This window comes from Otolemur garnettii, unplaced genomic scaffold, assembly GCF_000181295.1.
Source record: "Otolemur garnettii isolate 467f Iridium unplaced genomic scaffold, OtoGar3 scaffold00025, whole genome shotgun sequence".
NCBI classification, from domain to species: Eukaryota; Metazoa; Chordata; class Mammalia; order Primates; family Galagidae; genus Otolemur; species Otolemur garnettii.
This window is the reverse complement of record NW_003852420.1, coordinates 21,923,345-21,936,982: the sequence shown is the minus strand read 5'-3', so window position 1 is coordinate 21,936,982 and position 13,638 is coordinate 21,923,345. Positions and strand designations below refer to the sequence as shown.

The 13,638-nt window shown below is 51.0% G+C and overlaps 2 protein-coding genes and 1 pseudogene across 3 annotated transcripts in view; 2 read left to right on the top strand and 1 right to left on the bottom strand.

The window, feature by feature from the left end:
• LOC100944715 (gap junction beta-3 protein-like) overlaps positions 1-733 on the top strand; it is a 29,504-nt gene extending 28,771 nt beyond the window's left edge. Inside the window, exon 2 of the mRNA XM_012804102.1 lies at positions 15-733. Within this exon, the coding sequence (XP_012659556.1) occupies positions 15-733 (719 nt within the window). The remainder of the gene's footprint in view (positions 1-14) is intronic.
• A 3,684-nt stretch (positions 734-4,417) lies between these two features.
• Positions 4,418-5,172, bottom strand: LOC100944393 (annotated as a pseudogene).
• A 5,312-nt stretch (positions 5,173-10,484) lies between these two features.
• LOC100958058 (gap junction alpha-4 protein) lies at positions 10,485-13,638 on the top strand. Of its 2 annotated transcripts, none has more exons than XM_003788195.2 (2): positions 10,485-10,717; positions 12,124-13,632. In XM_003788195.2, the coding sequence occupies exon 2, from the start codon at positions 12,140-12,142 to the stop codon at positions 13,139-13,141; it is 1,002 nt and encodes a 333-aa protein (XP_003788243.1). In that variant the 5' UTR covers positions 10,485-10,717; positions 12,124-12,139; the 3' UTR covers positions 13,142-13,632. The 2 variants fall into 2 exon arrangements, with proteins under 2 accessions (XP_003788243.1, XP_003788241.1); XM_003788193.1 differs by lacking the exon at positions 10,485-10,717 and adding an exon at positions 10,930-10,994 and having other exon boundaries at positions 12,124-13,638.

Sequence of the window (13,638 nt, the reverse complement as noted above, 5' to 3'; positions counted from 1 at the left end):
GGTGTTTGTCTTCTGGGTCCTGGTGTATGTGGTGACTGCAGAACAAGTGTGGGGGGATGAACAGAAGGTCTTTGACTGCAACACCAAGCAGCCAGGCTGCACCAACGTCTGCTATGACAACTTCTTCCCCATCTCCAACATCCGCCTCTGGGCCCTGCAGCTCGTCTTCGTCACCTGCCCCTCACTGCTTGTCATCCTGCACGTGGCCTACCGTGAGGAACGGGAACGGCGCCACCGCCTGCAGCACGGTGACCAGTGCGCCAAGCTATACGACAACGCAGGCAAGAAGCACGGGGGCCTGTGGTGGACGTACCTGCTCAGCCTCGTCTTCAAGCTCCTCATCGAGCTCCTCTTCCTCTACGTGCTGCACACTCTCTGGTACGGCTTCGGCATGCCCCGCCTGGTGCAGTGCGTCAACGTGGCGCCCTGCCCCAACACCGTGGACTGCTACATCGCCCGGCCCACCGAGAAGAAGGTCTTCACCTACTTCATGGTGGCCGCCTCGGCCGTCTGCATCGTGCTCACCATCTGCGAGATCTGCTACCTCATCTTCCACAGGCTCCTGCAATGCATGCATAGGGACAGGCCCCCTGGAGTCCGAGGCTCCTCAGCCTCCAACAGCCGGGACTCCACCTGCCACTGCCACCACAAGCTGGTAGAGGCTGGGGAGCTGGATCCAGACCCTGGTGATGACAAACTGCAGGCTCCCACACTTAAGCTGACCCCAATCTGACCCTGGAGCTCGGATGACACTGGGGCTTCCAGTGGGTCAGGAGGTGCTGCAGGCTAGAGGGTCCTATGCAGGCTGGGTACCCCATTTTGAATTCACTAAGCTATTGAATTTCTGGTTGGGCAGATACTTTTTGCAGTTGGGCACTTGGGAGCCCAACTGGAAATAAGTGGCCCACAGGCCCAGTGCCAACCATCAGCAGAGACAAACTTTTAAACAAGCAAATTAACTGTATATAAGCTATGCAAGGGGACACTCAGGACACTCACAGCAGGGCTTCTAGCTAACCCAGGAGGAGGTGACCAGGCTTCCCTGAGGAGATAATGTTCAAGAGAGGTAAGAAGTGCTCCCAAGATGAGACAATAGGGGCCACAGAGGCCTGGAGGCCACCAAAAAAGAGATGCTTGCCCTGGGCTAGACGAGCCAGAGCAAAAGAAGTCTTCCCTCCCTTGGGGGAGCCACCCAGATCCTGAGGTGGAGAGGTCTTCCCCCAGCAGCCGGAGGTTTGCTGAATCACATTTGACTACTTCATGAGCACAGCTTCACTACACTGCACCTTGAGTGTGGCAAGGTGCTAGAGACACCCAGGGATCCTCCGTGTCATCACTCCTCTCAGTGGAGCACACCCCTACACACACACAAAAATTCCTGCTCCCTTAGCCTCAGGCAGGGGTGCTCCCATATCTCTCCCCACTGTAATGCTCAGCCCCTGCTCCCAGGAACCCAGAGTGGATGCACTGATGGGAACATCCCCAAGGTGGTTTCCTTGAAATCAATAAAGGCTGCGTTTTATACAGGCTGGCTCTGTCCTTGGTTATTCCACACTCCTACCCAGAGGACTCCAAGGGCAGAGAATGTAGCTCTCAGAAAGGGAAAGAGCTCCAAGGCTGGGGAAAAAACTAGCATGGGTACTGTGACTGTGGCGGGAAGTTAGGTGGGGGCTGAGGTTGACAGGTAGTGGCTGGGGTTGGCTGGAAGAGGGCCTGGCACAGACTCTACAAATGTACACGTTGGGATTCCTGTTGTGGACACAAGAGGGCGCTGTGCTCCGCTACAACAGCACATCTGGCTCATCGTTAGCTTCTACCCTGAGTACTCACACAATCACTGTCCCTCTCATTATAGACAACCACACTCCCTCCTCCCCTGTCACCCAGCCATTGACACCAAACCCTCATCCCCACCCTGTATACACACAATCCCTGTTCTTCATACTCTCACTCCTTATCTACACTCTCAGCAGGCCGTGAGGTCCACTCTAATGGATGCAGGCCCAGCCTCAGCCTGCGTTTCACTCAGCTCATTCTGATTTCCCTGAGCATTTTCTCCATGCCTGGCCCCTGGCAGGGTCCTGGCACAGTGTAAGGAAGTGGAACCTGAGCCCAGGGAGTTAAGAGTCTGGAGGAGACAGAGACTCAGACTCAGCCCCTGCACTAACCAGCCTTGGGGGGGCTCACAGCTGTGTCATGACCTGAAATGCAGGAGACTGTGCTGTGGCATGACCTGAAATGTTGAGGAAATCATCACCCAAGTCTGGACCAGAATGGGAAGCAAAACAGGGTGCAAGGAAGGCTATACTACCCCAGAGGAACGTTCAGTGACTAGCAGAGCCAAGGCTGAGACCAGGAGCCAAGGCCAGCAAGGTCATCATGTAGACAGAACAGGCAGTAGTCCACCTTTGCCCTCACAAGTGGTCAGTCAGGGGTGGTTAAGCCCGGCTAGTTAAAGAGCTTAGGGCTGGGCTGCCACTGTTCCCCACACCCTTGAATCAGAGTTCGATTCCTTCATGAACACAGCTTCACCACACTGCACCTTGGGCAGGCTTTCAGAGCCTCAGTCTTGTCATCAATACAATGGGACTGGATCCATCGGGACCTAGCAGAAAACAGATGGCACATTCAAACCCAGTAACTTTATTTTTTTTTTAAGTTTTTTTTTTTTTTTTTTGCAGTTTTTGGCTGGGGCTGGGTTTGAACCCACCACCTCCGGCATATGGGGCCAGTGCTTTACCCTTTGAGCCACAGGCGCTGCCCCTAAACCCAGTAACTTTTTTTTTTTCAAAACGCAGGAAAAAACTATTTATTCACAAATTACATAATAAACAACATCCATTGCTCAAGACAATGTATCTAATGTTGAATATTCATTCTCTAGATACCTATCTACCTTTTGAGAATTTTCCTTATTAAACAAAATATTTAGATCACTCTGAAACTGACCTCTTTAGCCACAGCTTTCTAATTTTATAACTTAGGGTAAAAATATAATACTTTTTGAGGCAAGTGCTGACTTCTCCAACTCTGAAAAGAAAGAGATCTGCATTCCAATAAAACAAAATTTTGAAAAATTATCCTCATAAAAATGTAGACCATTACTTATGGGCTCCAACAGCTCCTTAACATAAAATGGCCTACTTGCATCCCTAACAAAGATAAAATTAACTTTCCACCAACAGTATCTTCCTGAGTGTCAGAAATTACAGTAATCAATAGCTCTTTGTATCGGTACTATAATACATAGTTATAAAAATAATTCACATGCAACGACAGTATTGATTTATGAATGTGATTGTGGCTTTTTGATATTTAACATAGCCTTCTCATAAACATGAGATTGCACTATAAATCACAATCCAGTTTCTATGTATTTTGTGCTTAAGTTATTCACTCATTGACATTGTAATAATATCCTTTTTTATTTTTAGAAAGATATCATTTAGCTATTCCAATTTGTAATCATTTTTCATTTTACTAAGTATTTCCAAAAACGTTACCTAGAAAAGTAATTCAAATTATTAGAGCTACAAGCAAGAAATAAATTGTCTTCAGGATTATTTAAGCTCTTAAAAATGAAGGAAAATACTGCTTTTGAGCCTGGGATGATACAGCAGTAAAATCTATCACAATCTCTGTAAAAGCCACTCATTTTAAAAATGCACATTTTAAAAAATGACTCACTTTTGATAAGGACTACTCTACCCACTATACCAATTTTAAAAAAAAAACACACCATTCTGACATATTTCACACATCTTACAAATATTGAGGAAGAAAACTACCATTGTTATAACTTTAAATTCAAAATAGAAATACAAATTAGAACTACGAAAAATGTTCAGAATGTACACATTTGCATGCAGTTCCAGCCAAACTTTCAAAAATTCCACATGCAACCAAATGACAACTTTGAATCAAAATGAATGTCAAAAATATTCAAGCTTTGTGACAGGCCTACTCTAATGAAGCAAGAAAAATGAAAGAATGAATAGTAACAGTATTATTTCTAGGAGGGAAAGAAATCACATACTTCCTTTATCATAAAACAAAATTTGAGTCACCATTTTAATAACATTGGCCATCAAGTTATTCACTATTTAAGAATATACTTTTCAAGTTGTCCTTAAAATGTATTCATTTATGTATTCAGATTACATTAAGTTCATTAATCAAAAGCGATTTAACTCAGAATTCTACCCTTAAGAAGTATAAATCGTAACTTATCAAGGCATAGTCCAAACACTACATAACAATTCTGCCATTTAGTTTCTGTATGCCTCAACTGATAAACTCTTTTACAAACAGAAGTTTTGCCTTCTGCATGTATCTCCAAGTAAATATCCCTACATCTAAACTTTAAGTGGCAATCAAAAAGATTCAAATAAATTCCTCCATTATGCAAATTGCTTCATCAGGCTTTGAAAAGAACAGAGCCACCTGGTGGTGTGGCGCCATCTTCCTCCTCAGTTTACAGTCTCCACAGTCCCAGAAGCCGACACAATCACCATGGTTTTATTTGCTGAAACCGTCTTCAGCAATAGCAGCAAACAGCAACAATCTCATCACTTTCAAAGTCATAGTGTGGTGCTTCTTCAAGGGGTGCTTCACTTTTTTTAATCTTCTGCACTACTTTCTCTTGCTCCTGGAGTGTTCTTGCCCAAGACAGGTCTTCTTTCCATAGTTCAGGGTTCATTGGATAGATGTGAAGAGCTACCTGGAAACTTCAAATAGCCAGGATTATCTCTCCTGATCCAAGGTGAGCCCGTCCCAAAGTTGGCCAAAACTCCCCGGAATGTGGATTTTGCTGAACAGCCCTTTCAGCTGCATGTACTGCTGGGAACATTTCAGGAAGAGACATTAGGACCTGGGATTTCATCTCATACAAGGTGGCATCATTTGGGGTCAACTGTAGCGCTTCATCCCACTTCTGAATTGCCTCCCGGTATCTTTTATTTTCAGCCAAATTGGCTCCTTCATCTTTCAGCTGTTTACTTTTCTCAGCAGAGCCTTCAAGGAGAATTTCTCTCCTGCGTTTAATGGCATGAAGCCAGTTCCCTTCATCTTTCTCAACCACATCTTCTCATCAGCAGCTTCAGCTTCAAACTGCTGGGAAGTGACCTTTGAGATCTTTTCACCAATCTTCCTCTTCCACCCAAAAGAAGCCATTCTTGGCATCCTGGCTGCCTAAGACCCCGTGGAGTTTCAACTCGGGTTTCTCAAGCTCCTTTTTACCCTAACTGCAACACCCATGGGCCTCGTTCTTCTCCTAAACCCAGTAACTTTAAAGAGATTCTCCCAGACTTTCAAAGTCATGCCATGATTGAGGAAACCCATCAGGGATACTGCAGTACCATGGGGCTAATACCAGGGTAACAGTGGATAGCAGCTCTGGGATGATCCAAGCACAGCAACCAAATAAATCCCCCAACTTCCCTCTCCCATCTCCTGCTCATGCCATTGGCTCCCATTGCCTCAGCCCCACCACAAGTCAGAGGTAAGTAGCCTCCCAGGACACGGTCCAGGATGGAGAGTACAGCTGAGGGCAAAGGAATTATACATACAGCCTCTGTGAGTTGACCATCAAAGGGACTGTAACAAACTGGTCAGCATACGGAAGTGATCAACATGAGGAACTAGGCCTACTGTACAGATATGTACATGTGGTGCTTTTTCAGTCCATGAAAATGAGGTCAACTTAAGGTAGTAGTCAATGGAGGGAGCTGGTCAACTAATGGAGGTTCTACCCCACTCAGCACAGCACCCAGGGCAGTTCCTACTTCCACGATTGTTGCAGTGATAGGAGGAGGCCCTGTAGGTAAAATGTTAACACAGTGCTGATGTGTCCAGTAAATACCACGGCATGCCTGTGCTTAGGAAAGACTTTGCCTGAAGTATCATAGGTTAGCCTCAGCTGAGGCTGGAGGCTTACAAAGGTCCCAGGGAGGGGTGATCTCCACCTACATTCCAGCACCTCCCTGGGTGGTCTGGCTGCCTGGCTAAGGCTGGCTTGGAGGTCAGAACAACCAGAGAACATCCCTGGCTCTCCCAGCACAGACTGAATGCTTAGCATGGACTGCACTTCCAGTCCTGGGCCTGCTTCTCCAGGCTGTGGGCCAGGGCCATGGAGGAGGGACAGTCCAGCCCTCTCAGTCCAGTCCATCTCATTTCACCTTTGGCCCGGAGTGTTCTGAGCAGTGCAGCTCACTGATCTCATGCAGCCTGTACTGGGCTACTGTTTACACTGAGTCCCCAGGGCAGGCACATCGCTATCACCACAAGGTGGCCCTCACATCCCTTTGGCCTTCTCAGGGTTCACACCTCTACCTCCTCCATCCCCATGTCATGAGGTGCACTGCAAGCTTCCTTTGATCATGCATAGGACAGACTGAGATGTCATATATGGTCTTCAAGCCCAACCACTTGCCAGCCCAAGGTAAACAGATTATTTTGTATTCATTCACCCTGGTCTAAGCTCCCATTCAGGGGTGGACTGAATGTTTATGTCCCCCCACAATTCATACGTTGAAATGCTACCTCTCTATGTGATGGTATTAGGAATTGGAAGCTTCAGAAGGTGATTAGGTCATGAGGGTGGAGCTCTCCTGAATCAGATTAGTGACCTTACAAGAAGAGACAGGAGAGAAATGATCTTTCTCTTTCCACCTTTTTTTTTGAGATAGGGTCTTACTCTGTTGCCCTGGGTATCTCATAGCAACCTCACTCTTGAGCTTCAGAGAGTCTCTTGACTCAGCCTCCTGAGTAGCTGGGACTACAAGCACCTACCTTGGAGCCTGGCTATTTTTTTCTATTTTTAATAGTGACAGGGTCTTGCATTTGCTCTTGCTCAGGCTACTCTTGAACTCCTGAGCTCAAGCAATCCACCCATTTCAGTCTCCCAGACTCTTTCCTCTATTTGAGAACACAAGGGTATAAACAAGGGCCCTCACCAAGAACTCAGCCCTGCTGGTAACCTAATCTCAGATTTCTAGCCTCCAGAACTATGAAAAATAATGTTTCTTGTTTAAGCCACTCAGTCTTACAGCAGCCCAAACGGATGCCCTATCAGGTCCCACAGGATGACAGCCCCCATCTCTCTGCCACTTGCCCCTGGCTCTGGGAAGCCGGCTCTGAAGAGGCTGGGGGGTGCACAGGGGCTACTGGGGAGTAACTCCTATAAATGGAAATGGTGGGGAGCAGAACTGAGAGGCAGAACGTGTCGTGGGGAGCTCTGAAGCAAAGATTATCCATGGGAGGCATCCTGCACTGAGCAGAACGGTAAGGCCTGACCAATCCTTGGCTTCATCGCTGTCTAGGGCCACCCCAGGAAGCACCTGTTACACCTGAAGTGCTCACAGGTGAGGCTCTCCGCTGACCAGGCTCCACACACAGGGCAGGTGTCCTACACTGAAGGGGCCATCTGAGTCTGCCACCTACCTCCGTAGGCTGCTCCCAGCACAGTAGGCAGGGGACCCTGTCAAAGTCTAAATCAGTCATGTCACTCCTCTGCCCAAAACCTCCAAAGGCATCTTACCAAGGCCTTCGAGGGCCCCCAAGATCTGCCCTACCCCACGCCTCACCTGCTGCCTTTCTAACCTCTCCTCTCCTCCTTACTCACCTGCTCCAGCCCCACTGACCAGGCACACTCCTGCCACAGGACTGCAGCACAGCTCGGCTGCAGTGAGGATTTCTTTTCTTCTATTTGAAGCTGAAACTTACCAGCCCCTGCACTCTCAACTCCCCCTGCTCTATTTTCCCCACACTATTTATCAGCATCTAACATGTTCTGTATTTTCTTGTCTGCCTTCTCCCAGCTAGAATGCACAATTCCTCAGGACAGGGATTTTTTTTATTGTTTCCTGGTTGATCTCCAGTATCCAGGACAGCGCCACAGCCCACACATGGTGCTCAGTAACTATTTCTTGAATTAATAAATTCATATACTGGCCCGGTGCCCAGCTAGGCAGTGGGGGTGTAAATAAGACCCAGCTGCCTGCCCTGAAGGGGCTCACAGTCTGAGGAGGGAGGGGAGTAAAGACAAGTAAACAATGTGCTGAGAGGTGGGGGTGGGTTATGGGTACAGAGTCTCAGTTTGGCAAGGGGAGAGTGTTCTGGAGCTCTGTTGCACAGCAGTGTGAATACATTCAACACTACTGAACTGTACACATGAAATGGTTAAGATCGTAAATTTTATGGTATGTGGTTTTTAACCACCATTAAAAATAAGAAAACATTCTCAACACAGTGTTCCTGGGGAGAAAAAAGAAGAAAAAAAATATATATATATATAAGTAAACAAGTAAGCTCGGGCAGGCCTGAGCTACTGAGCACACAGGTACTTCTAACCCAGAGCAGGACAGCAAGAGGACTTCTGGGAGAAGGTGACATCTGAGCAAAGTCCTGAGAGATTCTTAGATTTCAACATGTGAGGCTGCTCCATGCAGAAGAGGGGACAGCAGGGACAAAGGCAAGAGCACACAGAGAACCTCAGGCATTGGACAGGGCCAGGCACAGATGTAAATGAGAGGGGGTTGAGGATGGAGAAGTGGCCAAGGCCCGGAGGCTGGATGGCTCAGGCCTTACCCGGAAATCAATAGGGAGCCATTGATCGGTTTTCAGCAGGGCAATATTGTTGTGTTCAGAGTTGACAGAAAGGTGGAGGCTGGGCTGGAGGGTGCGGCTAGAGGCCAGGAGACCAGTCATGAGGCCACTGAACTGGTGGCTGCCTGAACAGGGTCAGGGCAATGGGAATGAAGGTACGTGTGGGATTCTAAGGATGTTTCCCAGATGGAATGGCCAGGTTGTAGGGACTATTGGCTAGGCTGATCTCAGCTGCTCCTTGCTCCAGTATTTAAACCCTGACCTCCAGACCCCCTGAGGAAGGGGTCAGAGCAGAGTGATGGCAGCCCTGTCCTCTTCCCTCCTTCCCAGGAGATTAGATCAGAAAGGCTTTGGGAGAGCTGGGGCCAGCCCCAGGAGAGGGACCGGGGAGGGAAAGAGGCTGCAATGGGAGCATGCTGAGAACCAGCCTCTAGGGGCCTCTGTTCTCATGCCCTCAAGGGTCAGAACTAAGTGGGGCACTTGTCAGCTTTGGAAATGCAGGAGACCCAGCTCAGCCTGGCCCTGAAACCACAATCCCCTGGGGCCAGCCATCCCTGAAATTCTGAGCTCTGAATTCCCACTTGTTCCCTCAGATGTCCTCCTGCCAGAGCCAAAGACAGAACCCTCAAGGACCCAGCCCTGGGAGTCCAACTACTGGATCCGATGGTAGAGAAGAGACCCACCGGCCACATTCTCTGTCCTCAGCGGCCCTAGGCCCACTCTGCCCTGACCTCAGAACCTTTTCTGCTCTAAGACCAACCCACAGAACCTTTTGTGTCTAATGTTTTGTCACAATATTTTTAGCCACCATCCCCTTCACAATTTTACATACCAACCTTTTTCTCCATGTTTTAACTGGATCTCCCATCAAAAAGTACCTCCCATTAAGTTTCAACTTCTAGATTCTGCCACAAACAAATCCTCAGTTTTTCTTTTCTTTTTTTTTTTTTTTCTTTGAGACAGAGTCTCAAGCTGTCGTCCTGGATAGGGTGCCGTCCTGGATAGGGTGCCGTAGCGTCACAGCTCACAGCAATCTCAAACTCTTGGGCTTAAGCAATTCTCTTGCCTCAGCCTCACAAGTAGCAGGGACTACAGGCACCCGCGACAACGCCCAGCTATTTTTTTTGTTGTGGTTGTCATCGTTGTTTGGCCAGCCCAGGCTGGATTTGAACCCACCAGCTCTGCTGTATGTGGCCCACGCCCTAGCCGCTGAGCTACAGGCGCACCCAATATCTTTATCCAAGGTAGCACAGGTGGTGACCATCTGAAGATCTCACAGCTCCAAGCCATTAAGCCTCTGCTCATGCTCATGCCTAGAATTCTCTCCCCCTTCATCTGGCTGATCCAAACTCTGGGAGAAATATTTCTAACCAAGTTTCCTGAGAGTCACCCAGCACTTCTCAAGACAATTTCCGGATTTGTAATTTACCATTATCGGAGGGCTGATATGTCCATCCCGGCATCAGCCAGTGAGAGCCAGAGGCCAGAGACCAGCTCTGGCAGGTGCACGGTGGTAGCCTCAGCTCCAGGCGAAAGTCTGCAGCAGGGCAGACGCTCCTTGACGTTCATCCACTGGGCTGATGCCTGAACCAATGATGACCAGGGTCTGCCTTCCCTCTATGTCCTTTGGACGCCTCCACATACATCACTTAGAACCAAGAAAACAGCATCCGAGCTAAAGGTCAGGAGGTCCCCGACAGCAGGAGACTCCAGGGGCCGGTGTGAGTTGCTTAGTGACCTCTGACTGGGTAGCCTGCCCAGGCATGGGGATGTGTGAGAGTTCAGGAAGACCCCAGCTCCACCACGTACTCAAGGAAATACGGATTAAAACCCCCGTCTCCCATGGGGTTCCCAAGACATAATTAGCCAAGCCCTGGCATACTAGGGCCACCAACAAATGAGCGGCCCCCAATCCCTCATCCCCATCTATCCACCCTCACAGCCCCACCAGCCAGTTGCCTGGACCCGCAGCTCTTACTGCAACCCTCTCAAATCCCGCCACCTGAAGGATCCTGGCCTGGGGGGACGCCCATTCCGTGGCCAAAGAACCCGAGAGGAGGAGAGTTTAGTTATTCAGGAACACCTGGAGGAAAGGGCGCTGAGGAGAGGCAGGGTCGGGGGATTCCGAGCTCCTCTGTCCCCTCTGCCCCCGACCCCCAATTCACGGTGCCACCTCCGGTGAGAGGGTTCCCGGAGTCCGCACCTCCCAGTTCCCGCCCCCGTCTCTCTGGGCGCCGCGCGGCCCTCCCGGTGGCGTTTCCTGCCCCCACCCCGCCCCGCAGCGCTATTTAAGGCGCCCCTGCCCGGGCGCTGTCAGGTCCAGCCGCGCTCGGGCGGGCGCTGCTCCGGCAACGTCCCCACCTGCACCTGCGTCGCCGGGCAGGCACCCGGTGAGTTGGGGAGGAGGCAGGGGCGCCACCTGCCAGCGGGAGGTGGGACCAGAACGCGGGTGCCACCGCAGTGGGGACTGAGGGTTGCTGCGGGACAAGGAACGCCTGCCGCTCTCCCGGATTGCCTTTGGCCAGGCTCTGTGCTAAGTCGGGCTCTTGCCGTCTTCTCCTTGGATCCTTAGAGCGCCGTGGGAGGCGGAAATACTATTGTTTGCACTTGACCAGAGAGGAGACTGAAGAACTCCAAAGATTGTTCTTACCCCAGGCCCCAGTTAGTAAGGCAGAGCTAAGATTTGAACCCAGGGAGGCTCCGGAGCTTAGCTGTGGACAGCCTGGTTGGCGCTTGGGAAAAGGAACCTCCCCGACCTTCACCCCTTCCCCTACCCTCCTTCTCCCCCATGGTTTGGGAATCTGTGGCCTGTGCTTCCTCTGCCCTGCAATGACGATTCCTCTCAAGAGCCTAGAATTTGGCAGCAACAGCTTTGGAGAGGAAGGGTGAGGGTGGAGGCAGAGGACAGGATCATGTGTAGCTACTTAGGTTGTTCCTTATTGCTGACAGGTGGAGCTAAGGGGCGATGCTGCCTTCAGCTTCTAAAATCCCCTCACTGCAAGCTCCAAGGTTACAGTGAGGCCAGCGGGTGAGATATAGGGATGGGGGCAGGGACTTGAGACTTTGAGTGTGTAAGAACCTGCTGATAACACCTCTGCCACCACCATCCCCCACTGTCTGGAGGTCCCCAGCCTGGAGTTAAAGGGAGGAGGGGCAGCACACCTGGGCTCCCTTGGATAAGTCCCTCAAATTCTCTGCTGGGAGTCCCATAGGCAAAGGATCCTCAACTTGATCCACATCTCCTTGGGCTGTGGCCATCTGGGGCTCTCGTTAAGGTCAAGAAGGACATAGACATGATTAGGCAGGGACCCCAACCATACCCAGGCCATTCAGAGAAGCAAATGGAGGCCATGAAAAGAGCATGGCAGCCATCCCACAAAGATCCATCTTGGGTCCCACTAGCCCCTTCCTGGGTCTGGGGGTCCTTGGAGGTAGAGTGGGCAGCCCTCCTGCAGGCTTGCTGCCAGGGCCACTGAGGAGGATGCTGTGCTGACATACTGAACCTCTGTCTCCTTGCAGACGGAGTCCCGGAGCCATGGGTGACTGGGGCTTCCTCGAGAAGCTGCTGGACCAGGTCCAGGAGCACTCCACTGTGGTGGGCAAGATCTGGCTGACAGTGCTCTTCATCTTCCGCATCCTCATTCTCGGCCTGGCCGGCGAGTCAGTGTGGGGTGACGAGCAGTCGGATTTCGAGTGTAACACGGCCCAGCCGGGCTGCACCAATGTCTGCTATGACCAGGCCTTCCCCATCTCCCACATCCGCTACTGGGTGCTGCAGTTCCTCTTCGTCAGCACCCCCACCCTGGTCTACCTGGGCCATGTTATCTACCTGTCTCGGAGGGAGGAACGGCTGCGGCAGAAGGAGGGGGAGCTACGGGCACTGCCAGCCAAGGACCCACAGGTGGAGCGGGCACTGATGACCATTGAGCGTCAGATGGCCAAGATCTCAGTGGCAGAGGATGGTCGCCTGCGGATCCGTGGAGCACTGATGGGCACTTATGTGGCCAGTGTGCTCTGCAAAAGCGTGCTAGAGGCAGGCTTCCTCTATGGCCAGTGGCGCCTCTACGGCTGGACCATGGAGCCTGTGTTTGTGTGCCAGCGAGCACCCTGTCCCTACCTCGTAGACTGCTTTGTCTCTCGCCCCACGGAGAAGACCATCTTCATCATCTTCATGCTTGTGGTTGGACTCATCTCCCTGGTGCTGAACCTACTGGAGCTGGTGCACCTGCTGTGTCGATGCCTCAGCAGGGGGATGAAGGCCCGGCCAGGCCAGGATGCCCCTCCAGCCCAGGGTACCTCCGCAGACCCTTACACGGACCAGGTCTTCTTCTACCTCCCCATGAGCCAGGGGCCCTCATCCCCATCATGCCCCACCTATAACGGGCTCTCATCCAGTGAGCAGAACTGGGCCAACCTGACCACAGAGGAGAGGCTGGCTTCTTCCAGGCACCCCCTCTTCCTGGACCCACCTCCCCAAGGGGGCCGGAAATCCCCTAGTCGCCCCAGCAGCTCTGCTTCCAAGAAGCAGTATGTGTAGCTCCTGGGGCTTAGGTCACCCAACAAGAAGGGTCCTCAGAAGTCTGGCTGCCTGGGTGCCCTTCCTTGAAGGCTCTGCAGTGGTGACTAGACTGGGGAAGCAGATGCTTGCTGACCAGGGGACCTCATTGCAGGTTGTTCTTGAACACCTGGGGCCTCCCTGGTGACAAGAAGGCACTATGACTTCTGTCCAGATGTGGCTTTGTCCCAGGCACAGAGCGAGCCAGCTCTGGGTGTTCTTGGCCAAGGTTGTTGTGGGCCTTCTAGCCTTTTTCACCTGACTGAGAGGGACCCAGAGCCAACTCACCCCAACCCCACCCTCATGGAAGATCAGCCTGTCCAGGCTGTCCTCACAGGGATCGGGGCTGCTGGGTCGACCTTGGTCCTGCAGGCGGAGTCTGTGTTGGATCTCACCTGTCGGGGACTGCTGCTTCGTCTTCCTCACTCCTTCCAGGTGCCACTGTTTATGCTCCTGAAATAAACAGGACTTGATCACAA

What these genes read in the sequence shown, in the direction of transcription:
- LOC100958058 (XM_003788193.1), top strand. Translation starts at nt 12,140, where the DNA reads ATGGGTGACTGGGGCTTCCTCGAGAAGCTGCTGGACCAGGTCCAGGAG.